Raw genomic sequence first — 25,849 nt, 5'->3', positions numbered from 1 at the left:
GCCACTTACTAGCTGTGTGAGTTTGGGGAAATTACCCTCTGAGACTTGGTTTATACGATACAGGGTGACAGTTGTTGATCCCTAGTGACTTTTCTATGCTTGGAGTCTTCTTGCCTTAGTGAGTTTAAGAAGATCCAGGCTGAACTAACTTTCTTGGAGTCTTGTGATCCTTCCCATCACTGATAACCCTTGGCTTCTGACCCTGGAGGTAGTAAGAGTTTGCTACGGGAGCACAGGGTACCCAGAAAGTTCAGATACCAGGGACAGCTTTAGCGAACAGATGTGAAACCACTGAGGCCCTGGGGACTCTCTAAGGCCTTTAACCCAGCCCTTGTGTAGTAACCTCAGCTTGTCAAGAAATGCAACGACCCCACAACTAAGGAATCTGAATCTGCCGGCTAAGGCCAAGGAATCTGCATTCTCCCACAAGACTGCGATTCATGCTAACTACAGGTAGAGGAGAGGGGGAGCGTCTTAAAGCACACACTCGGCTGTCTCTTCCTAAAGTTCTTGGCTTCAGCCTAGAGATAGTGCCTTTCCCACCATTTACAACTGTATGGCATGAGGGAGGCGGAGGTTGCGTTCAGTGCCCAACGCTCAGGGGCCACGCACCACAGTCGGTTGTACTTTCACCTTCCTCTAGGCCAGCCGACCCTCCCCAAGCATTGCCTCCCACGCCCACGTCGCGGTCCCACCCTGGTCCGCGGGGTCCGGAGCGTCCAAAGCCCGGTCTAGGCAGATGGTCTAGGGGTGAGCTCTGCGCACCCCATTCCCACCAGTGCAGGCAATCGAATAAAACAGGGTGACTTTTACCCTTTTCGTTTCCAGAGGTAGTGATCCCCCATCTCAATCTCTAGATGTCCTCCTGTAAGAACTGTAAGCGCTGGGAGGGACTCTCTGCGCTCACTCACTGTGACCACCTCGGCTGAGATATGGCGAAACTGAGGCCTACAGAGAGAAGGGAACTGCTGAATGTCCCAAAGCAACACAGGCACTGAATCCGGTCTAGAATCTCAGTCTTCCAGGCCAGTGCTCTCGGTCCTACCGGCTGAGGGAATCTGCAAGGAATCCTTTTCAAGAAATTCCCGACCGCAGGAATTCCTTCTGCGCTAGGAATCTCCATGGAGTTTGCGCTCCCTTTGGCACGTTGAAAACGTCCTCCACAGATTCGCACCGGCTCCGCGGTGCCCTGACAGCTAGGTGAGGAGGGAGCGAATGCCCACCGGCGTCCTTGGGGTACCTTGGGGCAGAGGGACCGCCGCGGGGGGCGGAGGACTGGGCGCGAAGGCGCTGGCCCTTTAAGGGGGGGACGGAGCGCATGCGCGGCGCGGGCCGGAGTCGAGCCCGGTGGGCGGCTGGCGGGCAGGGGACGCGGTCGGCGGCAGCGGGGCCCAGGGGCGGCGGGGCTGCAGCAGCGGCGGCCCCAGCTTCGCCGAGCCGCGATCGGCTGGTGGGCTCCTCGTTGGCGGGCTCCGCGTTGGCTGGCTGCTCCCCAGGCACCAGCGCAGCCCGCGCTCGCCCGGCTTCATCACTCGCCTCCAGCTACATCCGCCGGCCGAGGCTGCGCGAGCCTCCGGGCTTGCGGTCCCCGCCCCGCGGTCCTTCCTCCACCCTCAGCCAGGGCAGCGGCAGCCCGAGCGAACAGCCACGGAGCATCCTCCGCCCGCCCCGGCCGCGCCACCGCCCATGCTGCAGCCAGTCCCAGGCAGCGACCCCGCGGCCGGAGCCCGCCGCTCGGTGACCTCAGCCTGGCCCCTGCGCGCCGCCCGAGCCGGTCCCGCTGAGCCGCGGGCCCCGTGCCCTGCGATGGCTCGGCTGGTGCAGCGCGGCGCCAGGTGCCAGCCGTCCTCCCGCTGAGACGCGCCCGGCTGGGGACCGGCTGGGCCTCGGCGCTCGCAGCCTTCGCCTCCCCGCCGCGCCCGCTCCCTTTCTGGGGACTCCGCTGCTGTTTCTGGGGACGAGGGAACAGGGGGCCCAGACAAAGCCCACTTTGTGCGGGGAGTTGGCCGCGGGCGTGGAATGTGCGCGTCGGCGCGCGCCCCCTCCCCGCGCCCCGCCAGCTGCGAGTCTTGGCTCCCGGACTTGTCTCGTCGCGTCGGAGAAATCGCCCCCCGCAGCGCCGCTCTCCCGCCCGGGGGTCCTGGTTCGGAGCTCGCGCGGCCGGGAGTCGCCTCGGTCTTCCCTGGGGCGCGCGCAGATGTGAGCGTGCGAGAGTTGTGTAGGGGATTTTGTTCCCTCCGAAACTGAGACCGAGGGCGCCCAGTGGGCACCCGTGCCTTGACTCTGTCCTTTCTGCAGCCGCTGGTCCGAGCTGTCTGGCCTCAGTTTCCCTCCGACTTTTCTCCGCTCTGCCAGCCCTCACTGCTGCCAGTCATTGTTCTCGCAGTTAGATGGGGGTGCTTTGTGACGGCTGCCTAGTTGGGGTGTGTTCTCTTTATTCCGTTTTTCAAACAGAGCAAGGCCTCCAAGGCTGACCCCAGACAACCCACCCCCTCGAACCCCACTTCACCTTATTGCACTGATTTTTTTTATCAAGTAGTATTTTATTGTACGGGAGCCACGCCCTGATTTCTTAAAGGCGCCTTGCACTCTGGCCATGTGTTATCTCTGCAGCTGGTGTGTGGGAGGCCTCTTGTGAGCCACTTGTTTTCCCGCCTCCACCACCCCCCTCAAGGATTTAGGGATGCCAGGGGGGAAGAAGGTGGTTGGGGGTGGCAGCAGCGGTGCCGCTCCAACGTCCGCTGCAGCCACCGCCCCCTCTGGGGTCAGGCGTTTGGAGACCAGCGAAGGAGCCTCAGCCCAGAGAGATGAGGAGCCAGAAGAGGAAGGGGAAGAGGACCTGCGAGACGGAGGGGTCCCCTTCTTTGTCAACCGGGGTGGGCTACCTGTGGATGAGGCCACCTGGGAAAGGATGTGGAAACACGTGGCCAAGATCCACCCCGATGGAGAGAAGGTGGCGCAACGGATCCGTGGGGCCACAGACTTGCCCAAGGTGAGACACACGGGTCGGGGGTGATAGCATAGTCCGGGTTTTAGTGACCTTGGGGCTAAGAGTAAAGCCACACTCTCCTCCCACGGGGCAGAGGACCACTGGCTCGGTAAGATCTTTAAAATGCAGAGATACCATACCTGTCCAGGAGAACTTTCTGTCACTGCCATTCTAGGAGGGAGGTTCACATACCTTGTCTCCAGGAGGCCGTCCCCGCTGTCTTTTAAAATGCCCACGTTTTACAGGAGGGGACAGCAGCAGATGGAACTAACAAACACACTAGGATGGCTTGACGTCTCATTTGCTTGGTGACACTTGCCAAGCCAGAGAACTGTGAGCGGACAAATGTAATGAATGACTAAGGAGATGCAGGGCTTCATATGTTGAGAAAATATTTTCGTGCATTATGTCATTGAATTCTCCCAACAGCCTTCTGACGTGAGTACAGTTTGGGTTCCCATTTTACAGATGAGAAAGCTGAAAACTCAAGTAGGAACTCAAGATCCCACAGCCATTAAGTGGCAGAACTGAGATTCAATTTCAGGTCTTCAGGAGAAGGGGTGGGGGGTGTGGTGGAGGGAAGTGTCCAGGTCCTCTTCTCTGTTGGACACTAGATTCAGGGACATTAGAAGAGGTCTTATGGAGAAGCATAAAATGAAATAATTTTTCTGTGTTGGCTGTAACTCCTCCTCCATGAGCTATCCTTCAGTTGTGTCACCAATGAAAGCAGAGGCTGTATCTCATTCATCTTTGTCTTCCCAAAGCCTCCTGTGTGCCTGGCACAGAACAAGCACTTGTGTGTGTGTTTGCTGAATGAAAGGGTATTTGAGAGTTTCTGTGCTGTACGCTGCTATATGGAAATACATGCCTGATATTTAAAGAAAAAAAAAAAACAACATGATCAAGACTAGGAGGCACTTTGCCAAATGCAGAGGCCTGAAATCTCCAAAAAAGAGCCCTTTGGACTGAATTCAGAGACCAGTGCTTAGCCCTGCCTGCCCAGGTCAGAAGGAAGGGGGCTAGGAAGAATGGAAGTTAGTATGAATTAGACATGAGGACAAGTGGCCCGTTTTGTGTTTACCAAGTTATTGGTACAGCTATCAGGAAGTGTCTTCTGGGAAAAAGAGAATCAAAGGTTGAAGGTTAAAATACTGCCTAATGTTTCCAGAGGAAACAAAATGTAGATTGATTTGGAATGGCCGCATAAATGTGCTCTGCACTGACTTACTATTTATTTAGCTAATCCCCTAGAGTTGGATGTTGTTTCCAGTTTTATTCCTAAAATGAATACTATGGTGAACATTCTAAAATGTAAATTTGGGGGTTCATCTCTGATTATTTCCTTGGGAAAAATTCTGAAAGCAAAAGTATTGCATCAAAGGATATTGACATTGGTAGGAGTCACCTGCTTATCTATATGGCCTCTTCCACCTATTCGAGATGTAGTTTTCTTATCAATAAAATGAGGTTGATTGTGGGGAAGAAATGAGAGACTGTGTGTTAAAGTATTTGACAAACTGTAAAGCCCCAAAGCAGTACCTGGTTATTGGATATCAGTTACCTTTTTTTTTTTTTTTTTTCCTTTTTTTGAGACGGAGTCTCACTCTTTCCACCAGGCTGGAGTGCAGTGGCATGATCTTGGCTCACTGCAACCTCCACCTCCCTGGTTCTAGTGATTCTCCTGCCTCAGCCTCCTGACTATCTGGGATTACAGGCACCTGCCACCACACCTGGCTAATTTTTGTATTTTTGGTAGAGATGGGGTTTCAATATTTTGGCCAGGCTGGTCTCAAACTCCAGACCTCAGGTAATCCACCCACCTCAGCCTCCCAAAGTGCTGGGATTACAGGCGTGAGCCACCACTCCTGGCCAGACATCCATCACCTTTACTCATGTGCTTTATCAAGCGGCAAGACTAGGTTTTGCTCAGATCATTTGTCCCGATGAGGCCAGAGTCACACCCTGCTCCCACATGAACAAGTTGGGCAGCTCTCCAGCCATCTTGCTTATGTCTAAATCAGGCCATGAAAGAGTGTGAATGGTTCCCTGCAGAACTGTCACCACTCCTGGGAACTAAAAAAAAAATAGTGAGCTCACTAGTAACTGGTCTGTAATGTCATTTTGTCATCTTCAGTCCTCATGTACAGGAAAGACATGGATGAAGGAAGTCTAGGGGTGGGGACTGTGTTGTGACGGACCCCTAGACTTCCACCGCTAGGGTAGAAGGAATTTTGTGAGCGATTTGGAAAAATTTGAACTTCCCCCTCTTCAAACCACAGATCTCAGATAAATCGCATGAGTCTGCATGAGGTCCCTCCTCTACCTGGGCCCTGAGTAGAAAGGTACCCTTAGAGTCTGAGAGTGCAGTGGAGTCCAGGAGGCCTTGGAGAGAAGCAGCGTGGGTTGGGTGCCAGGGTGCCAGTGGCAGAGAGGGCTGACCCCGCCCTTACCATCTCTAGGGGCCATGCCACTGGAGCTGGCACAGGGGCATTCCCTACAGCGGCCACACCGTGTGGGGCTCAAGAAGTGTTTTGTTGGGACTGTACAATGCTTTAAAAGGCCACTTGAGCCAAAATTTAAAATTGGGAGATTTCTCACATAAAGATCCAGATTTTTGGCATCTTTTCAGAAAATAAGAAGACTTGGAAACACATGGGAATCTGCAGTCCCACGTGGCAGCTGTCAGCTGGGGCTGGGAAGTGAGTCCTACTCCCCCATCTTGCCACTGTCTCCACCATTCACCTACCAGGCCTGCCTGCCCCGTGTATGTTACTTGCCCGGCCCCTGCATGTGGTTGAGTCTGGGACCCCTGCAGGCTGGTGTCATAAAAGGAGAGCACTCTAGAGTCAAAGCTACCATGTTCAAATCCTTAATCTCCCATAACTACTTATATGAGGAAGACAGGCAACCTTCTTATGCCTCAGTTTCCTCAGCTGTGAAATGGAGCTAATAGCAATGCCCATCAAGAGGATATTAGAAGAATTAATGATGCAAAGCATGTGATGCTTCATTAAGTGCCTCTAATAGATACCCAGTAATGAAGCAGGGAGTGAGTGTTCATCGACACCCCACTGGCGCTTTGGAGAAGCAGCCTTTACAGGGATGATGCCAGTATGTTATAGGGCAACAATTTCTAGAAAGATCCCAAATCCAGCAACAGCTTAGGCTCCTTGATAAGAGTCTGTCCTTGATGTTTCAGGCTTCACCCCCTCTAAAAGCTTAGTGGCCACTGACCCCAGACCCAGTTGCTGAAGGTCTTTTATGGTCTTTTATGGCTCAGGCCACAGAGCTCCTGCAGAATGGGAATTTGGACATCTCCTCTAGTTACTTATTATGACTCCAGAGTGCTTTCCTTTGATTTATTTATGAGGCAGAGTCTCGCTTGGTCACCTAGGATGGAATGCAGTGGCACAGTCATGGCTCACAGCAGCCTCTACCTTCTGGACTCAAGTGATCCTCCCACCTCAGCCTCCAGAGTAGCTGGGGCTACCGGTGTGCCCTACCATGCCTGGCTAATTTTTTTATTTTTTGGTTGAGATGGGGTCTCTCTATATTGCCCAGGCTGGTCTCAAACTCCTGGGCTCAAGCCATCCTCCCACCTCAGCCTCCCAAAGTGCTGGGATTACAGGCAGGAGCTACTACACCCAACCTGGACATCTCCTCTAAAAGGGTAACGTTGCCTGGATCAGTATGTGTGGGGCACACTGATAATGATGACAGTGAACACGAATTAAGTCTGTGCTGTGTGCCAGACCCTGCTCTAAGGCCTCGACCTACAGCATCTCATTCCCGCTATAAGGCTGATTTTGTGTTGGTGCCCGCTTTACAAATGAAGTGTCTGAGGCACAGGGGAGGTCAGGAGCTTCACTAAAGTCACGACTAGGCCGGGTGCGGTGTAATCCCAGCACTTTGGGAGGTCGAGGCAGGTGGATCACTTGAGGTCAGGAGTTCAAGACCAGTCTGGCCAACGTGGTGAAACCCCATCTCTACTAAAAATACAAAAATTAGCTGGATGTGGTGGTACATGCCTGTGATCCTAACTATTCCGGAGGCTGAGGCAGGAGAATCACTTGAACCCGGGAGATGAGGGTTTCAGTGAGCCGAAGTTGTGCCACTGCACTCCAGCCTGGGCAACAGGGTGAAACGCTGTCTCAATAAGTAAATAAAGTCACGACTGTAAATGGCAGAGCTGAATATCCATAGTGATGATCTAGTTGGAGACTCAGCCCTATTGCCCTCTAGGCCACACTTTTTGGGCACACACATCCAGCCGCAAGCTCTCCCCACCTCCCCCAGGCCTCATTGTGCTAGACTGAAATAGACCCCTCCAGTGAGAATGTCTCAGTAGAACTCAGGCCTAGGAGTTCCTGGAGCGGGGGGAATCCTTGGCCTTGGCTGTGGAGGAGGAGTGCTCCCTGGGGAGATCTGGTGGCTATACCACTCCCCCTTACCGTGCCCCACTTAAACCCACCGCTCAACAGTGAGGAAGTATTTCCCGACTCCTGTTTCGGAGGTGGGGGTGAGGGGCAAGACCTAAAATGGGCCTGGTCATTTGCATGTACAGAATATTTCTTATTTGTGTTTGAGCGTACGAGTCTATGTGGGTCATGAACATTCAGACAAAAAGGTGTAGGTGCTGTGTGCAGTGCGGTGACATGAGTCAAGGAGCTAGCCTCGGTGATGGTGGCTTTAAGGTCCTGCCTCTGAATCCCCAGGTATTTTCTTGACTCTTCCTTCTCCCAGAGCAGCCAGCTCTTGGGTCCTTTGTCTGAACAGCAGGTGCCAGTGCTTTCGTGGGTACTGCCTGGCCCCGGCCCAGGCCTGGCTCTGGGTGAATGATCCAGTCCTGGGACTGTAGCTCCCTGTTTGCAGCTTCTTGTGGGAGGGTGTACTACAATCTTTATCCCAAGCTCCTCAAGGTCACTGGATCCCCACTTGTGCGTGGGGATGATCTGCCTGCTTCCCTGCCTGGCAGGGGCTGCCACCTGCAGAGATCAGGTGACTGGGTGGATGTGCCATGCTATTTAGAGTAAATTGCTAAGTAATTCCTCTAATTCCTCTTCCACCTCCCCACCCATGTATCCTTGACATGGGGAGGCCAGGCCAGGCCCTGGGGCCCATTTGGCACAGAGTGGCCAGACAGGAAGAAGGGGGAGCCCCCCACCCCGGTTTTATCTTGCTGTTGACTGTAAGTGGTGGTGGCAATTTGGGGAGGGGGAGCAATGTGAAAGGGAAATGGCTCCCTCCAGACAGCGGTGTCAGCAGCTCAGGAGCCAGGGCAGCCAGTGCGGTTGCTAGGGACTCCCCAGACAGGAAGAAGACTGACGGGAGGGAGGGCAAGGAAGTGCAGGCGACGCTGTGGCCCTGGACCAGGGCCCCTTCCCTCCTGCGTCTCCACCCCTTAGAGTGAGGAGGTGTCTGTCAGACACTGTCCCGTGTGCCTGTGCCATCAGCAACACCCCAGACATGAGTGTGCAGTGATAACTGGAGTGTCACTTCCCTCCTTGTCAGAGCCCCAGCCCCTGCGGTCACATTATTTAAAAAGCTGGGCTGGCATCTCCACCACTCAAGAGCCTCCCAAGGAAAGGAGGAAAAGAGCTTCGTCCTTCCCTCCTTACCCAGCCCTACCCCCTTCCCTTCACACGTGCCCCTGAGCACAGACTGTGACTCTCAGCAGCCCCGTTGGGTGGGTGGGCTCAGTGTGGCCTTGGAGGGCCAGGTGGAGGCTTGAGGGCAGGGGATGGGACCTCTCTATGTGGGGAGCCTTATAGCTACTGTGCTGGTGGCCAAGGGGGAGCCCTGAGGGGTGGGCCTTGTCCCAGGAAGTCTGGTTCTTCTACCCAAGGAAGTCTGTTGTGAAACCTCGGAGGACCCTAGCTGATGTATCTCTTGGCCTCCTCTGCCTCACTGACTTGTTGCAGCCAAACTGCCAGATCCAGGTTCCCCTGGCTGGAGAGGGGCCCATACTGGCATAATGGTCTCTTTTCTGGAGACTGGAGGCTGAGAAGCCTGGGGGTCAGCTGTTCCTGACCTTACCCCCAGCAGCCTCCAGGCTCCCAGGCATCGGGAAGCACTGCCTATTCTCTCCTCCGCCATTTCTGGGCTGGGTGCTGGAAAGTGTGTTCTGGGTAGGAAGACTGTCTGGGTACCTGGAAACCTGTACTGATTAGGTGTGGAGCTGGCAGGAAAGAGAAGACTTGGAGGAGGACCTGGGCCCTCTGTGCATGCCCCAGCCACAGAGCTACAGCAAGACCTGTTCCAAAATATGTCCTTCTGGCCTGCTACCGCTGACTGACTCCTTGACAGTTCCAGTTGGCGCTCTGGAAGGCATGGCAAATATGCCCATGATACTGGGTGGGTCCCCTACCAAGGATGCTCACCCCCCTCGGGACCACTCCCAAAGCCTAGGGCACCACCTGAGAAGACAGGACCCCGGATATACCAGCTTTGATCCGGCACTTGAACCAGAGCAAACTTCAAACCTAAAATAACCCCAATATTATATTCCTAAGTCTGGAAACTAATGAATATTTAAAATTTAAAACAGTCAGTGAATTAACCTATGTTTTTCTGAAGTTATTAAAGAAGCATCAAATTGGAACATCAACATACACTCTGAATGAGGAATGCTGTTAAGTCCCAGGAGGGAAGGAATGGCTGGGCTGGGGCCCTGGCAAGAGTCTTCGAATGAGGGGGTGCCAAGAAAGGAAGCTCAAGTGGGAGGGAGGGGAGGCTGTGTCTCCCCAGGGTGGGGCGCCTCTGGGGCCAGTCCTAGGTGTTTGGTGGACTGGAAGCTCCAGGGTGAGCCTCTTCTCGTGACCAGAGCTCTTTCTCTGTCCCCAGATCCCCATACCGAGTGTGCCTACGTTCCAGCCGTCTACACCTGTCCCTGAGCGCTTGGAAGCTGTGCAGCGCTACATCAGGGAGCTGCAGTATCCTCTCTGGTCAAGGGTCATGGCCACCTTCTGGCCGGTGTGGTGGGCCTTGTTTCCGGGCAGAGCTGGAGAGGTATCAGCAGAGCCGCCTCATTCCACAACACCAGGGCAGCCATTCACGTGACATCTCTGTGCTCCCTGGTGCTGTGGGACGCGGCACGTATCCCTCCTGGGTGTCAGAGGAATTTTGTCTGATGAGTGCAGGGCCCACTCTGCACTCTGTGCCAACCCCCTCCCACTCCTGCCATGTGATGGAGTAAAGAGAGGAAAATGGGTCCTGAGTGACTTGCTGGTGGGGTGGCCAAGTCTAGATAGATCTCCTGCTTTGTTGTCCACCCAGCCCTAGCAGAGGGGGAGAGAGGGAGCTGCCTTGGTGCTTTTAAAAGTCTGGTTTTGAATAAAGGGAAAAATGGCAGAGAAAAAGGATTTTCTGCTCCAGAAGGTAACTTCGGGATGCTAGAATTTTCTCCTGGTTCTTCTCCTTTTTCTTCCCTGGCAGTAGGATGGTTGGCCAGCAGGGGAAGAGCTGGGCTCCCTGGGTCCAGATTCCTCTGTGTCCCTGCTCTGGGCCCTCTAGCCCCTGCACCCTGCCCCAGAGCTGTGTGTCCTGGGTCCTCTCTCCCAGGCTTGTGGCTGCAGAGGTCAGAGATGGGAGAGCTAGGCATGGGTCCTGGGTCAGGGGAAGCCAGGCTGATGACTGCAAATCTGGTCCAGCTCCTCACTCTGCCAGTGGGGAAACCGGTCCAGTGAGGCAGGTGGCTGGCTCAGGAGCAAAAGGCTAAGTTGGACCCCCTACCCTAGCCTCCTCTCAGTTCCTGTGGCTTCTCAGCTGGTTGGAAGATGAAGTGCTGTAGGGAGCTGTTCCCAGCCACAGCCTCTTTCTGGCCCTCGCCGAACTGGCCGCCTGCTCCGTGTCTCTTGTCCTAAGAAGAGAAGCCAGGGGAGAACAAGGGAGAAAGCCAAGGAGGGTGAGGGAGAGGGAAAGAGAAGGGGGTGTGAGGCGGGGAGAAGCATTCATGCTGTGCCCCCATCTCCCCTCCAGGAGACTTGGCTCTTGAGCTTCAGGATAGGCAGGGAGAGAGAGTCAACCTCCTTCAGGCCAAGCTAGGAAGCCCTTAACCTGTGCCCACAGGTACAATCACACAGGGACACAGTTCTTTGAAATTAAGAAGAGCAGACCTCTGACAGGGTAAGTATGGGAGGGCCAGTCCTCTGCCCCAGGGCTGGCTTGGAGCCTCTTGAAAGCCCTGTAGTGCACCTGGAGTGGAAGTTTATGGGGCAGTCAGGGACTCTTCCGAAGGAAGTCAGCCTTTGGGGGCAGGTGCCACCCTGGGGCCTTACAGATGTCATAAAGAGGAAAATCCGGCTGAGATGAACAGCCAGGGCTGCCTTGATGGAAAGGAAATCCCGGGTCCATGCTGAGCTAGAGGGTGGGAGAGCCGCCCCCAGCTCTTGCCTTGGCCAGGAGAGGGGGTGGTCCTAGGTGGATCACAGGTGAGCCTCAGATCTTTTGTTTTTTGGTGGGAGGTGGACCTTGCAGGAGAGAGCCCTCCCCCTTCTCTGTTCTGCGGCTGCTGCACTCCCCATTGCTGGTCCCCATTGCTGGTCCCCACTGCAGGGTACTTGCATGGTCACCCCATTTGTCTTACTCCGTGGACTCTTTTCTGGGCATTGAGTAGAAGGCCCAGGGTCTGAGAACAGGGAGCTCCCTGGAGAGAATGTTGCATCTCTCACTTCCCATCCTGCCACCCCGTGTGTAGCCCCCTGCCTGGATTCACTTCCCCTGGAAAGTTTCTGCCCATGAAGCCCTAAGGGCAGAGGAGAGTGAAGAGTGAATGCCACAGCTGGGTCTAGGGGCTCAGCCCAAAGATGCCCACAGGCTTAAGACCCCTGGGCTTTAAAAATTCATGTGAATTGGCCAGGCACAGTGGCTCACACCTGTAATCCCAGCACTTTGGGAGGCCGAGGCGGGCGGATCATGAGGTCAGGAGTTTGAGACCAGCCTGGCCAACATGGTGAAACCCTGTCTCTACTAAAAATACAAAAATTAGCTGGGCGTGGTGGTGGGCGCCTGTAATCCCAGCTACTTGGGAGGCTGAGGCAGGAGAATCGTTTGAACCTGAGAGGTGGAGGTTACAGTGAGCCGAGATCACGCCACTGCACTCCAACCTGGGTAACAGGGCGAGACTCTGTCTCAAAAAAAAAAAAAAAAAAAAAAAAAATTTAATATGAATTTTACATCTTGCCCCACACATAATCTATGTTTGCTTCTTTGTGAAAATGCATTTAAATGGCTTATTGGCAAAATTACTTAATTACACCCTCTCCAAGGCTCTGGGTGGAGTCCACCCTCCCTATCCCCAAAGCTTTGCTCTTGTTGGCCTGTGGCTGCTGTGTGCTGGGGAACCACTCCAGCCTTACTTGGCATAGAGGAGTCTGGGTGCCCTCCTGGGCAAAGCCAGTGACCAGGCTGAATCCCCAGGCTGGGGACACAGGGAGGAACCAGGCCTCAGGGAAAGGCTGTCTTAAAATGGCCTGAATTCCAAGTTCAGGAGCAGATCTGTAGTCAGCAGGCAACTATCTGCCTAAGATCCCACATCCAGGCTCAGGCGGCTGCGGGGAGGCAGTTGCAGTCAATTAACAAGCTCCTGGGAGAAGCCATGGTTGGGTCAGGGGTGTCCACCGTGCTTCAGAAGGGAAGAGATCGATGCTGATGTCCCTCCTCCCCCCACTGCCTCGCAGAAGGCCCCAGCCTGGTGGCTGGAGAGAAGTTGCCCCCAGCTTCTGCTGCCCTCCCCCAGAGCTCTTTGGAGCAAGAGCCAGGCGTGGGAGGTGGAAGTGAAAGGAGGGAAGAGCAGGGAGAGTGGGCCTTCTTCCTATCAGCAGTGGCTGCCTCTTTCCCACCCCCTCAGGCTCCAGACGTCCGTCGGGAGTGTGGAGGGAGGTGCTGGGCCTGAGCTGAGAGCAGCTTAGGGGGCAGCCTCTGTCCTTCTAGCATTTCTAGTCCACCCTGCCCCCTCCTTCTCACATTCCCCTGGAAGGGGCTGGAGGCGCTGTCCTTACTGACCTGCCTCCCTTTCCCACAGGCTGATGGACCTGGCCAAGGAAATGACCAAAGAGGCCCTGCCAATCAAATGCCTGGAAGCCGTGATCCTGGGAATGTATCCTTCCTCGCCTGGAGGGGAGGGGTCCGGGCTTCTCTGGGCCTCAGCTTCCTGCTCTGAAAGTGAGGGTGGGGGAGGCTGAATGGGCTCCAGGGCTCTCCCATATGCAGTCATCTGCTTGTCCCCAAGATGGAGAAGCACCTCACTAAAGTGAAAGAGCCCCCCCTAAAGTGGAAGAACCCCCCAAAATGGAGAAGCCCCAAGGTCCCAGTACCCCACCCCTCAGTTGCTACCTTCCCAGTCTTACTGGGAAGCTCTTTTTTGAGTCACGTGGACACAGGGACCCTGTTTTCTGAACCCCAAATCAGGGCACAGTGTCTCACAAAGGCAGTTGTACCATTTCCAAGAACTAGACAGTCTGGGAGGCACAGTTGGAATGCCCAGATGTTGGCATTTCTAGAACATGTTGATTTCTGGACGAGATATTAAAGCAAAACTGCCCTAAAACCAGAAACAAGGTTTTCCAGTCACACCCCCGCCTCCAACCCAAAGGGCAGAAGTGGGGCCTGTAGCTGAGTCACGAGGGTAGCCCTGGAGACAGACCAGCCACCAGGAGAGGCTGTCCTCCCCAGCCCCACAGTCAACAGCGGGAGAGGAGGAAGTGTTTATGGCTGGTTCTCCATCCTAACTGGTCAGTGCCTGAGCCCTGCCTTTTCTTCTCAGTCATTTTATTATTAAAAATGTCATAAATACACGTGAAACCTAGAACAACATCATGAACTCCCATGCACCCATTACTCAGCTTCACCAACTCAAAGCCAATTCTGTTTCATCTCTTCCACCCTGCCCATATTCTTTACCAGCTTTTAAACATTTTGCCTGCACCCCTGGGGTAGGCAGCCCACTGGGCTCAGTGCTGCAGAGGAGCACAGATTAGGTGGGAGCCAAGAGGGTGACAGGGAGGGGGTCTGATGGAACAGGAGTCCCATCTGAGGGCAGGTCCTAGGAGGACTGTGATCCAGGAGTCCATCCCCACCCCCCACACAGACATGCCTGCCTGAAGTTCACACAAAGAGGCTGCAGGTGCCCTTCTCTTCCCGCAGAGGTCTCGGAGGGAACTCCACTATGGCAGCCATTTGCTAACAGGGCAGGCCCATTTCTGGAGCCTGACATCCCTGCCCTGTTTATAGGGTTCTTTGCTAGGATAAACCTGAGGCCACCCAAGAAATTCAGGCTGCAGGCAGTGCCTCCTTCATGTCTCCATGTTCACTTCTCCCTCAGGGGCCACATACCAAAGTGGAGGCTCCCACCCTCATAGGAGAGAGACGGGTCCCCTTCCCCAGGAGGACACAGAAGTCACTCCAGGCAGGGTCCTATGGTCTCGAAGCTTTTCAGGGGTCACCTGGTGGCTTGTGGGCAGGAAGAAAATGGGAACAGCCCCCATCTGGGTGAGGGGCTCCTTCTCAGTGTCCCCACAGCTCCCTCAGGCACAGCACGCGCCGTGGTTCTCACGTCTTGTCCTCGCCGCACTCTGAACCTCTGCAGGGCCAGGCTGTGCATTTCTCATCGCTGTATCCTTGGTCACTTACAAGGAGTCAGGCTCAGTAAGCATTGGTGGAATGAGGGTAGCGCTGGAGGGACCGTGGCATAATGTCTCAACACAGACCTTGGGGTCAGGTTGACCTGGACTTGAATTGTGGCTGGGCTGCTGACTCACTGTGTGACCCCCAAGCAAGTTCCTTAACACGTCTGAGCCTGGGAGTCCTCCTCTGCAAAGGGGGATAGTGGCAGTGTGTAGAGTTGTTAGGGCAATGGGCCGAGCCGGTGCCGTGAGACACAGCACAGTGCTGGACATGGTGTCTGCTGCACGCTTCTGTCCATTCATCTCCTTCTACCCATCTGTTCAAGAACTTTCACTGAGTAACTGTTGTGTGCCCGGCTTGATGCTGGGCCCTGAAGAACATGACAGACAAGGGCCCTGTGCTTGGGAGGTTTGTATTCTAGTGGAGGAGACAAAATAAGCAAGTAAGGAAAAAGAAGCAGTAAACACTGGTCATGGTGAGAGTGCCGTGGAGGAGGTGGATGGTGGCGCAGGCTCAGCTTCAGCCCTGAGCAGGAGCCAGCTTTGGCAGGCAGGGGAAAGGCCAGTGTGAGAAACTCAGGTGGGAGGCCCCAGGGGCTGGAGAGGCGAGCAGGTGGGGCAGAGGTGTAGGAAGTGGGAGTGGGCCTGGGGCTGGCTGGGGGCACCTCCCAGGCCTCAGGAGTGCACGTGATTGTATTTGAAGGGCGACAGGCAGGGGTGTATGTGGATATGGGGAGAGGACAGGGTGAGGGTAAGAGAAGAGTGAACAGAACTGCCTGCATCTGTGAGGAAATCCATGTGTGAAGGAGAAACAAAACCCAGAAGCCGTGTCTGCGGCCTGTGTGTGCCAAGGTGTGGGATGGAGGATAAGGGAGTGAGGCAGGGGAGGCAAGGCCTCTCTTCCATCCTTGGGCCACTGGGCTCTGGAAAGCCCTGCAGTGTGGCACCAGCCCTGCTTGACTTTTGAGCGGTGGCCACAAATCCCTGGAAGCCCCGTGCCTATTCGAGGTTCCCTTTATTGAGCTCCTGCTGGATACCAGGCTCAATGCTAGATGGCAGGAATACCAGGAGGAGACGCCAGGCGTATGGAGATGAGCAGGAGTGGTGTCTGCACCCCGAGGCTGGCGGTGCGTGGACCCCGTGGCTCCCGGTCCCAGTCCCTCCCGGTGTGCTGGCCCCGTGCTTCTCCCGGCTCTTTCCTTAGCGGGGCACTGGCCAGTTACCTCACCAACAGCATGCCCACCCTGGAGCGCTTCCCCATCAGCTTCAAGACCTACTTCTCAGGGAACTACTTCCGCCACATCGTGCTGGGGGTGAACTTCGCGGGCCGCTACGGTGCGCTGGGCATGAGCCGGCGCGAGGACCTGATGTACAAGCCACCCGCCTTCCGCACGCTCAGCGAGCTTGTGCTGGACTTCGAGGCCGCCTACGGCCGCTGCTGGCACGTGCTCAAGAAGGTGAAGCTGGGCCAGAGCGTGTCACACGACCCGCACAGCGTGGAGCAGATCGAGTGGAAACACTCGGTGCTGGACGTGGAGCGCCTGGGCCGCGATGACTTCCGCAAGGAGCTGGAGCGCCACGCCCGCGACATGCGGCTCAAGGTCTGCCCGCCTTGCACACCCTCGCCCCCTCCCCCGCCCCAGCAGAGGCGATGTGAGGATTGAGAGGACTGGGGTGCTGGGGCCTTGCTTAGTGGTCGTTATCGTTCAGGTGGTCCCCTGGGGTGGGCAGACCAGGACGGCTGCGGAGGGAGGAGGTGGGTGGGCTGGGTTTGGATGGTGGTAGGTGTTGGACACGTGGAGACGGGGGCTTTGCTGTCAAGGTCATGGTGGGGAATCACGGCCTGTCTGGAGGGTGTGGTCGGGTGCTGTGATGGGCAGCCTCCCTACTCCTCCTGTAACGCATGCTGACTCTGCCCCTCAACCCTAGCAACCATTAAAGGACCAGGGGGTGGTCAGAAGAAAGGGAAGTCGACCATGTGGAAGACAATGAGGGCAGTGTTCCTTCTTCCTCTTCCCACCCACACTTGAGCAGGAGGTGATAGGGAGTTGGGCTGGGGGCTGTTGTACCCAAAACAGCTGGGCTGAGCTGTTGAGCCCTAGAGCCTTTCAGCGGGCAGAATTCTGACCTCTGCCTGGGTTCTCCTGGGGCTGCCAGGGCCCCCTGCTGGGTATCCCCATAGCTCAGTCACTGCTGCACTGTGACTGCCCCTCCAGGCAGCCTGGAGCCTCCACCTCAACCACCGACCTCTGCACTCCCAAGTGCACTGCTTCTCTTGACAGCCCTGGGAGGCCAGCAGGCGGTAGGTGGTAGCTCCATTTTCAGGGTTGGAAGCCCAGAGTCTTGCTCGCAGGCAGTGAGAGGCAGATCGGACTGGAGCTCAGCCTCCTGATGGGGTGATGGGGAACCCAGGTGTGTTGCAGGTGCCTGCAGGTGTCCTGGCAGGGGTTTGTAAGAGCTACAGCTGCCCTAGCCATTGCCAGCCCTAGGCCAAGATCTCCTGGGGTGACAGTGCCTTACCCTAGGGCAGAGGCAGGCTGCAGCCAACCCTGCGTTAGACAGGGGCTGCTCTCTTCTACCCCTGAGCTGCCGCTCCCCACTTAGCTCTGGGTCCCCCAGCACCCTGGCTCTTGCTGCTCAGTTTGCTATTGTGTCTTTAAGGCATCAGACTGGATCTAGGCTGAGAGCCAATAGTTACCTAGTGTTTAGAGCTGCAATGGATTCCCAGCCTATTCAGTGCTAAACACTCCCCTGTGTTACTTGCCCCTCTCCAGCACTCCCATGTTTTGAAAACTCAAGTCAAGCTGACAGTGCCATATAAAGGATGACTCTTTTGTTTTTCTCATTTTTTTCTTAAGCACAGCTAAAGCTACCAGACTGACTTCTCAATGGCTGGAGATAACCAGCATCACCCTTGGGGTGAGTGGGATCTCAGCCCCAAGTTCAGCATGGGCTGCTCCCACAACTGGCACGTTTACCTGGCCTTTGTTGGGGACTTTCTGCAATATTATGGTATCTCAGTGATTTCCCCCACTTCCACTCTGCCTTCAAGAGCCCGCAGGGATTGGACAGCCCCATGGAGGAACTCCTGCCCTGGCAGCTTTAGTGCCTGGGAAATAGGTTGGGAAAGATCCAGACAGGGAAGAGCCATGCTTGAGGTTCCCCGGGCCTTCCCCAGGGCAGCCTCCAGGGACCTGTGGCTCCTGGAAGGGGAGGTTGGGCTCCAGGGCAGCCCTGGAGTGATGCTGTTGCTTCCTCCTCTGCACCTAGATTGGCAAAGGGACGGGCCCTCCCTCTCCCACCAAGGACCGGAAGAAGGATGTTTCTTCCCCGCAGCGGGCCCAGTCCAGCCCCCACCGCAGGAACAGCCGCAGTGAAAGACGGTGAGAGAGGGATCATGCCTGGGTGGGTCCAAAGAGGGTTTTTTTCCTTTCCTCTCATCGTGTGGGTCCCTCTTTTTTTGTATCTCTCTCCCACCCTTCTTTTTCACTCCCACCCAAGGGAGGTGACTTGGGATGGTGGGTTTAGAGGTTTGTGTATTGACATTTCCCACAGCAAGGCAGTTCTACTTCCCCAGAGAAACCAAACTCTGCTAGCCCACTAGTCTGAGTGTGGGTTATGTGAGAGAAAAGGTGGAAAGGATGGGGTACCTGCAAGGCAGTGAGCCTCCCAGGAATGCCATGGGGGAGGGCCTGAATATTAGATGGCTTTGAACATAACTTTGCCTCCCACCCAAGAGTCTGGTTTTTGTCTGTATCTAGGTAGCAAGAACAAGCCATTGAAATACCAGCTATCCTCCTCTGATTTCAGCTCCTACACATCACTCTGACTCTTGCTTTAAATATAATTGTCATTCAGGAGCCACCTCTCTGGTATGAATTCAGGGGTGGGGTACTAAGCAGGCCTCTGGCACCAAAATATCCATCATCTGTGACTTTTATCTAAGAGGCTTTTGTAGATGACAGATTACCCTCAGAGAGATTTATACTTTAAGCTGTTACCTACCAACTGCAGCCAGATTAGCCAGCCTCCAGCAGAGAGAAAGCCGGTGAGAGCGAGCCAGGGCTACATTCAGACAGCACAGGCGGGCCAGGTGTACAAAAACACACTTCCATACGCACTGTGCTGTGCGTTGGAGGGCCACTTGGAGAATGTGGTGGGGAAGCCACCAGGCAGCCGCTGCTGGCTCCCCAACTCCATCTCCCTAACAGACCACTCATTGTCCTCCTGCTCTACTCTCTTCCTCCCACAGGCCCTCGGGTGACAAGAAGCCTTCCGAGCCCAAAGCCATGCCAGACCTCAACGGGTACCAGATCCGGGTCTGAGGCGGATGCCAGCACCCCAGGCCCCACCCACTCCTGGGGGCCAGGATCCACCTGCTGGAACCAGCCTCATGCATGGGGAAGGCGGGGCTGGTGACAAGGCAGGGCAAGAGGCTGCAGGAAGAGTGTGTTCCAGCTCAGCCCCCCAAGCTGTTCTCGCTCCCACTGAGCCAAGCCCCCTAACTTTGGGCCTATAGGCCATTAGTATTTTATTTGGAGTTTTTAACTCTACAACTGAAGTTTAAGGTATTTGGGGAAAACTTAGTCCAAATGGATCTGCTGATGGTGAGAAGGCCAGTGCTTAACAGATCCATGTGCCATGGGGCCAGGTGAGGGAAATTGCTGGTTCTGCTGGTGCCTCTGCCCCTGGCTTCTCTCTGGGAGTTGGGTGCATCCTATCAGTGGGAAATTTCCCTGCCTTACCAGGCCTGTGGTGGGGGGTGGGGGTGGGGTGGAGATGTTTCTCCAGTTCTGCCTGCCCTGGCAGAATCTTGACCCAGGGAAAGGGAAGCAGGGTAGGAGTCCTTCTGAGAAAGGTCTGTGTAGCCCATTAACCAGGAGCTTGGCACAGGCCACATCTGCCCCAAGAGCATGAGCTTGTGGCCCAGGAGAGCCTTCAGGTTCTTGAGGCCCCCATGGGCAGTGCTGTGTGGGCAGAGGAGGGGTGATAGGAGAGCCCAGGGAAGGACCTCTGGGCAAAAAGTCCCCAGGCCCTAACTGCGTCTACTTGCTCAGTCCCAGCTCTGCCTGTTGCTCTAGCCCACAGGCTCCCTGCGGAGGGTCTGGGCTTGGTGGAGGACCCAGAATGGCACTGAGGCCAGCATGGCTGCGGGAGTTGAGCAAACCCTGGGTGCCAGTCCAGGAGCTGTGGCTGGACATGGGGTGATGGGGCAGGATGCTTGGGCCTGGATCTCTCCCCTGGCAGTGCCAGGAGCCCTTGCTGGAGAAATCAAGACCAGACTAGGATGCTTGTGCCCCAGGCCTGCCTTCCATCCTTTAACAGCCCATCTTGGCTTGGGGTTGCAATGACGGCTGGGCCAGTCACTTGTGGCAGGGCATCAGGGCCCTGGCAGGGAAGAACCTAGGCACCTGGGGTTGTCCCCAGCCTGCCTGTCAGCATGAGATACCCGGTGGGAAAGTGAGAGGATGCGGAGAGGTTGGCAGAGCCGGGGGTAGGTTCTGGAGGCTCAAGCAACAAGGAGGTGCAGGGAAAGGGTGCAGTGCAGCCACTGAGGAGGGACAGCTGGGAACTGGGGGATGCAAGTGAGAAAGGGATGTGGGGGAGAGTTTAGGATCAGGCTGCTTGAGGAGTAATGGGTTGCCTACAGCAAAGATTAGATGGCTATTTGTCAGGAGGCGGTAGAAAGGATTCGGATTATGGAAGGGTAAATGGATGAGATGACCATCAAGGTTTTGTTTTACTGAGAGGCTGTAAGTCCGCCAGGGGCAGCTGTCAGTAAGGCTGCAGAAGGGCTGGGGGGCTACATAAGGAAGATCAGAACTAGGGTTGTAAACTCAAATGATGAGCAAACAGTGAGAAGGAGGGCTGAAGGGCTGTGTGGGGACTGTGGTTACCTGAAGAGGGCACACCCTGTTAAAGGGGCCGCAGTTGCTCAGCTGTTCTTAATAGTGCCGGCCCTGTGTTACCAGATTGTCTGCTTTGTCAGAGGCCAGAATTCTGACTTTTTATGTGAAATAGGATTTCTAAATGCTGGTGATCACTTCAAAAAAACTTAAAAACCCAATACTGGCAAAAGAGGATGCCAGTTTGCAATCCCTGAAGTAGAGAGAGCTCGTGCTGGGTAGAAGTCCACCAAGATGCTTTGAAGTGGGCTGTAGGAAAGTCCTGTTTCTCAGAGCTGGGCTGGGCTGGGGTAGGATCCTTGCAGCTGAGGAGGAGGAAAAGCCACTGAGTCCCCTCCCAGAGCGGGACAAACCAGAGGCCCTTTGCAGTTGCTGGGTCACCAGCGGGGGTGGCATGGAGTACAGACAGTGTAGCTCTTGGCCTGCCAGGGAGACGGATGGTGCCTTCGAAGCAAAGAAAAGAGGAAGGGAAGGCAGAGCCAGGGATGCCTTTGCTGATGAGAGTGCCTGTCAGGGAAGGCGCCATAGGCTGGCAGCTCTTCAAACCAGCAGTGCTTGACCGAGAGCCAGATCCAGCATGGCCCGGCCAGAGGCACCCTGGGAGGCCAGCTGGTCAGTCCCTTGCCTCCCCAAGTTCCTCCTGGGGTCAATGAGCCCTGGGAGGATGCCTAACCTAACTCCAGCCAGACTAATAGGGTCATGGTGACCCCTGACTCACCATCCCATCTCAGCTTTCAAGGAGTGGGGGTAGTGTGGTCTCCATGGTCCTACTATGCCTAAGAAGAGATGGCTCACCTTGGGAGGTGCCAGGCTGAAACTAGGTCCTTTCTGGGTCTGGATGCTGCCGCTCATGAGCAGGGGCGTGGCCTCAGCCGCCTCTGGGAGCTTCCCGGGAATGACAGGGTTTGAGGGGAGTAGATATGAGAGGGAGCCGCTCCTGGTTCAGGAGTCTTAGGAGGTTCTAACTTGCAGGATCCTTTCCCAGAGCCCTCCATGGAGAAAACAGCAAAATGAAGCCCTTACCTGCTTGCTGTCTGCAAGGGAGGGAGCCGAGCCCCAGCTGATAATCCCCCAGCACTCACCCTTCCTGAGCTGAGACTTCAGGGCTGTGGAGACCAGCACAGGACATAGTGGTGCTTTTTAAATTTATTTTTAACTGTTTCTCATATGTAGCAATCCCTCCTCCCCTCTGGGCGTGTTTACACAGGCTCTGCTCTGGGGGCTGGCCTGGCTGTGAGGTTTCTGGGGAGGCAGAGAGGCAGGGACTTTGGGGCCTTAGTCACACCATCCATGGTATCACCTCATCTCACTTCCTGTGAGGGACAGGGCCTGGCTGGTGTGACCCCAGCTCCCCCCAGTTCAGGACTGTCTTCCAGCTCCTTTGCCCCTGGAGGTGGGGGCTGCTGGCTGAGGAGGGGTCAAGGTGAGTTCCAAGAAAGCTACCTGTGGAAAATGGACCAGGGTTGGGGGGTGATTGCAAAGTCTCCCCAAAGCCTGGCTCCTCATGCTCAGTGCCAGAGGCAGAACACTGGGGAGCCAGGTGTAGACAGCCTTCCTGTCATAACTGCCAGTCCTCTTCCTCCAAGGCCTCTGCACATTCTCATGTTCCCCTTACCCATCATGCCAGCCACCCCTATCCCTCTTCTGGCAGGGCCAAGTTGGGGACAGCAGCAGCCCTCTGGCCTTGGGATGCGAAGATAAAGCAAGCCTAGGGCCAGGGTTTGGGGAGCAGAGAGAGCCAAGAAGTTGACCACGTGTGATTTCCAGCCCTTCCCGCTGGGACTTGACTTCCTGGGTCAAGGAGTCAGTCTCATTCTGGCTGGTGGAGTGCCCAGAGGCCTGTGAATGTGTGCGCCTGCTTTTCCTGCCTGGAATGTTTTCTGGCTCAGCCGCAGCAACATCTGCAGGCCCAGTGTCTGCCCTGTGTCCCTGGGCTCGCTCCAAGTGCAGGGACATACATGCAGGGCCCAACATGATGATGGTGTGAAGGGCAGGAAACAGTCCTCTGAAGGAGTGGGAGGTGGGCAGTCTGCCCCTGCCAGGTACCATCGCCTCCTGCCAGCTTCCCTAGACCAGGCAGGGCTGCCATGGTGCTAGCTGCAAGTCCATCAGTATTGACCGTCTCGCTCCATCTTGGTCCTCCGGAGTCCCAAGTTTCCTTTTTTCATCAAATCTGATGAGAGAAGAAATATGGGTGTGTTTGGCCCACAGGGCCTGGTGGTGATGGACCTCCCCGCTCCCTCAAGCTCTGGATGGCTGCAGTGTTGTACTAGACTTTGTTCAGGCTGTTCCCATCTCAGTATTGCCCCTTCCTTTCACTTTCACACTTCATCTCATTCCTGTTGTCACTTTCCCCTGAAATGAATAAAGTCTCCCCAGCTCCTGCTGTGTGGGCTGGACAGAAACCACAACACGTAAGCCTTGTCTCCTTTCCTTTGGGGCTGGGGCCCGAGCCCTCCCCCAGCCCAGCGGCATTATCCCATTGGCTCTGGGAAGAGCCTGACCTGAGGTGAGCCTGAAGCCAGGGAACAGGAAACCTCCCAGCCCCTGAAGTCATGATTAAACTTCTGGGGTCCCAGACTTTCTCAGCCTGCTGAAGCCACTCAGGCCTTGTTAACCCTGATCTGTAAGCAGCGCTTTCCCCTTCTCTTCACACAGTGGGCCTGGCCTCCAGAGGCTCGAGTTAGCTCCCAGGATGTATTCCAGGACCCTGCTCTTCCGGTCTCAGTCCACGGCAGTCCATCAGGAGCAAAGGAGAAATGGGGCATGTTCTCCTGGGAGATGAGTGTAGCTCAGGAAACCATAGCAACCTTCTCATCACTATTGACATCCAGAACCCATGGTGTGGAAAACACTTCCGGGTCCCATCCGTCACCCCCCATTCTTCCTCTCTCCTGTCCCTCCAGCTCTGGACCTCTTCCCACACTTTCAGACAAGCCCAAACAGTTGAAACCAGACTTGCACAGAAAATATCTTTTAGATTTCACGGCATATTTCACCTATAACCTTTCCTGCCCTTGTCTCTGCTCTCCTTTCATTCAGTTTAAGGGTAAAACCCAGACCTGTGAGAGAGGAAACAATGTATTTCTTACTTTTCATCCCAGCCAGTCCCCACAAAATCATGGCTAGAAGTGTAGCTTCGCACTGCGAAGACCCCCTCATTTTCAGTGGTGTGGTAGTGACCAGGGGGAGGAGGAGGCATGGCAGCGGGAAAAGGTGACCTGCAGGAATCCATAGACATCTGGGACTGTACACCAGTAAATAAAGGCAGTTTTGTTACAGGCTCCTTTAAATCCAGCTAAAGCATTACCCAAAAAAAGCACTTCAAAGTAACCAGAATTTGTGAATACCTTGCATTGCACACCCTTTCATAGATGCAGTGTTGTAATTTTCATTTAAGTCCAGCTAATACGATACCAAGTAAAGGGCCTCAGGCTTCAACACGACAGGTTCATACACAGTGGGGCCCCCTGGCCTGCTCTTGTACAAATGAGGGGCTGGGTAAGTAAGTGCTGGGGTGAGAATCTACATAATGAGTCACGTACGCTCTTTGTGGACACTGGCCATTTTCTTAGAAAGCAGAAGGAAATGTCATTGCAGACTCCTGGAGGATCAGAACCCAACCTGCTTGGGGGTGGAAGGGGTTACCTCATTTCCTGCTGTCCCATTCCTCAGGCTCACAGCATGCACCTGCCTAATTTACGCACGTGACTAACTGGGTTAGACCTTTGGGTCCAGGTGGCCCTTCTCAGAGGCCTGACGATGAAGGGGTTGAAGCTCTGCTGCCCCATTTACCAGGAGCTGGCATTTGGACCACTACCGTGGAGGTAGTGACAGGAAGCAGCCACACCAAGAATCAAGCAGAATGGCCCAGAAGCAGGCTGCCTGTAACCCTTAGTGTCTACCAGCAGGGTGAGGGGACCAGCTGTTGAGGCCTGGCAGAAGATGAGGAGAGGCCACATCAGGTCAGCTGGCAGGTCACCTCTCTGAGCCCAGTCCAAATGACAATGTGCACACAGATATACAAACTTTTTCCAACCCTGAGCCTGAAAGGACTTGGTTGTTGAAAGCACAAAACCTCCAAGAATTTTAAGTGTCGGCTCTGCTCTCCTCTCCACAGCGAGCTGAGGCTTCAGGCCTTAGGGTCATAGGAACTGACTGGGGATAGGACAGAAGTGCAGAGTTCCCTCCACAACCCATGAAGTCCACATTCTCTTGCTTCCAGCAGATCTGCACCCTCACCACCATGCTGCCATCTGGCTGGCCCATACCTGGAACAGTCTTGTCTAGCACATTTGCTCAGGAGTTAGAGGGGATGGACCAGTCATGGGAGCCCAGGGCTGCAGGGCAGCTCCCCCTGGTGGAACCTAGAGGTGGCCCCTCCCACTCCTGGGAGAAGAGAAGCCACACTGTGCATTATGCAGACAGTCAAAACACAACCCTCCAATAGAGGGCGGAATGGGGTTACCAGAGGCTGGGAAAGGCAGGGGAGGAGAACGAAGAGCAGGTGGGTGGTACAAAAATACGGTGAGAAGGACTAAGTTCTAGTATTTGATAGTACAGTAGGGAGACTATAGTTAACAATTTATTGTATATTTCAAAATAGCTAGAAGAATTGGAATGTTCCCAGCACAAGGAAAAGATAAATGCTTGAGGTGATAAATGTCCTTAAATATCCTGACTGGTCATTACACTTTGTATGCATGTATCAAAATATCACATGCAGCCCCAAAATATGTACAACTATCACATGTCAATTTTAAAAAGGAAAAACAAAACAACCAGAACATTCCTCTAGTTAGTAGCTACAGCAGGGCAGGAACTGGAGAGAATAACAAAACAAAAAAAGCAGCAGCCTCCTCACTGGCCATTTCCCTTCTTGGTCTCCAGCTAAAAGGTGCCTCTGAGCTCCCCCAGCCCCAGGCCCCCACCACCAGCCTCTGCCTTCCAAGATAACCTGTCTTGCCTGATCCTGGAAAGGCTTGTGAGAAACTTGGGGTGGTAAGAAATAAACCAAAGGAGATTCTCAAATTCTATCTCTGGGATTTCTGTTTCCTCAGATGTAAAGGTAGAATCTGAACACCACCTAAACTGCCACCACACAGTGCTACTGTCTTTGCTAGCTGACGTGGAAGTACTGTGTAAACTTAACAGAAGTGCTGTGCAGATGCTAACTGACTGTGGCAACTAGGAGGAACCCTCCCTGCCAGGAAGAGGTTCTTGGGGATATACCTCAAAGCTTAGGGCTTTCAAATACTTCCCAGCCAATGGGCCCAACTGTCCAGCCTGGCTGGGGTAACTATCTACTCCCAACTCCTACCAAGAATTCTCTG

The 25,849-nt window shown here is 54.8% G+C and overlaps 1 protein-coding gene across 1 annotated transcript; it reads left to right on the top strand.

Annotated features, from left to right (window-relative positions):
- Window positions 1–1,326: 1,326 nt before the first annotated feature.
- On the top strand, window positions 1,327–22,927 carry VASH1 (vasohibin 1). Its single transcript, XM_055288698.2, has 7 exons — window positions 1,327–2,992; window positions 9,833–9,921; window positions 11,057–11,113; window positions 13,011–13,085; window positions 15,830–16,211; window positions 17,881–17,993; window positions 18,863–22,927. Exons 1-7 carry the CDS (start codon window positions 2,684–2,686, stop codon window positions 18,933–18,935), a joined length of 1,098 nt encoding a protein of 365 aa, XP_055144673.1. The 5' UTR covers window positions 1,327–2,683; the 3' UTR covers window positions 18,936–22,927.
- Window positions 22,928–25,849: the final 2,922 nt, after the last annotated feature.

Source organism: Symphalangus syndactylus, chromosome 8 (assembly GCF_028878055.3).
Source record: "Symphalangus syndactylus isolate Jambi chromosome 8, NHGRI_mSymSyn1-v2.1_pri, whole genome shotgun sequence".
In the NCBI taxonomy this organism is placed as follows: domain Eukaryota; kingdom Metazoa; phylum Chordata; class Mammalia; order Primates; family Hylobatidae; genus Symphalangus; species Symphalangus syndactylus.
Note: the sequence above shows the minus strand (reverse complement) of the source record. Positions and strands in the feature narration are given on the sequence as shown.

Bases quoted from the DNA above. Each gene is read 5' to 3' on its own strand.
- VASH1 (XM_055288698.2), top strand. From the start codon at position 2,684: ATGCCAGGGGGGAAGAAGGTGGTTGGGGGTGGCAGCAGCGGTGCCGCT. The intron at 9,922-11,056 runs GTATCCTCTCTG...CTGTGCCCACAG, and splicing joins CGCTACATCAGGGAGCTGCA to GTACAATCACACAGGGACAC. The intron at 17,994-18,862 runs GTGAGAGAGGGA...TTCCTCCCACAG, and splicing joins AACAGCCGCAGTGAAAGACG to GCCCTCGGGTGACAAGAAGC.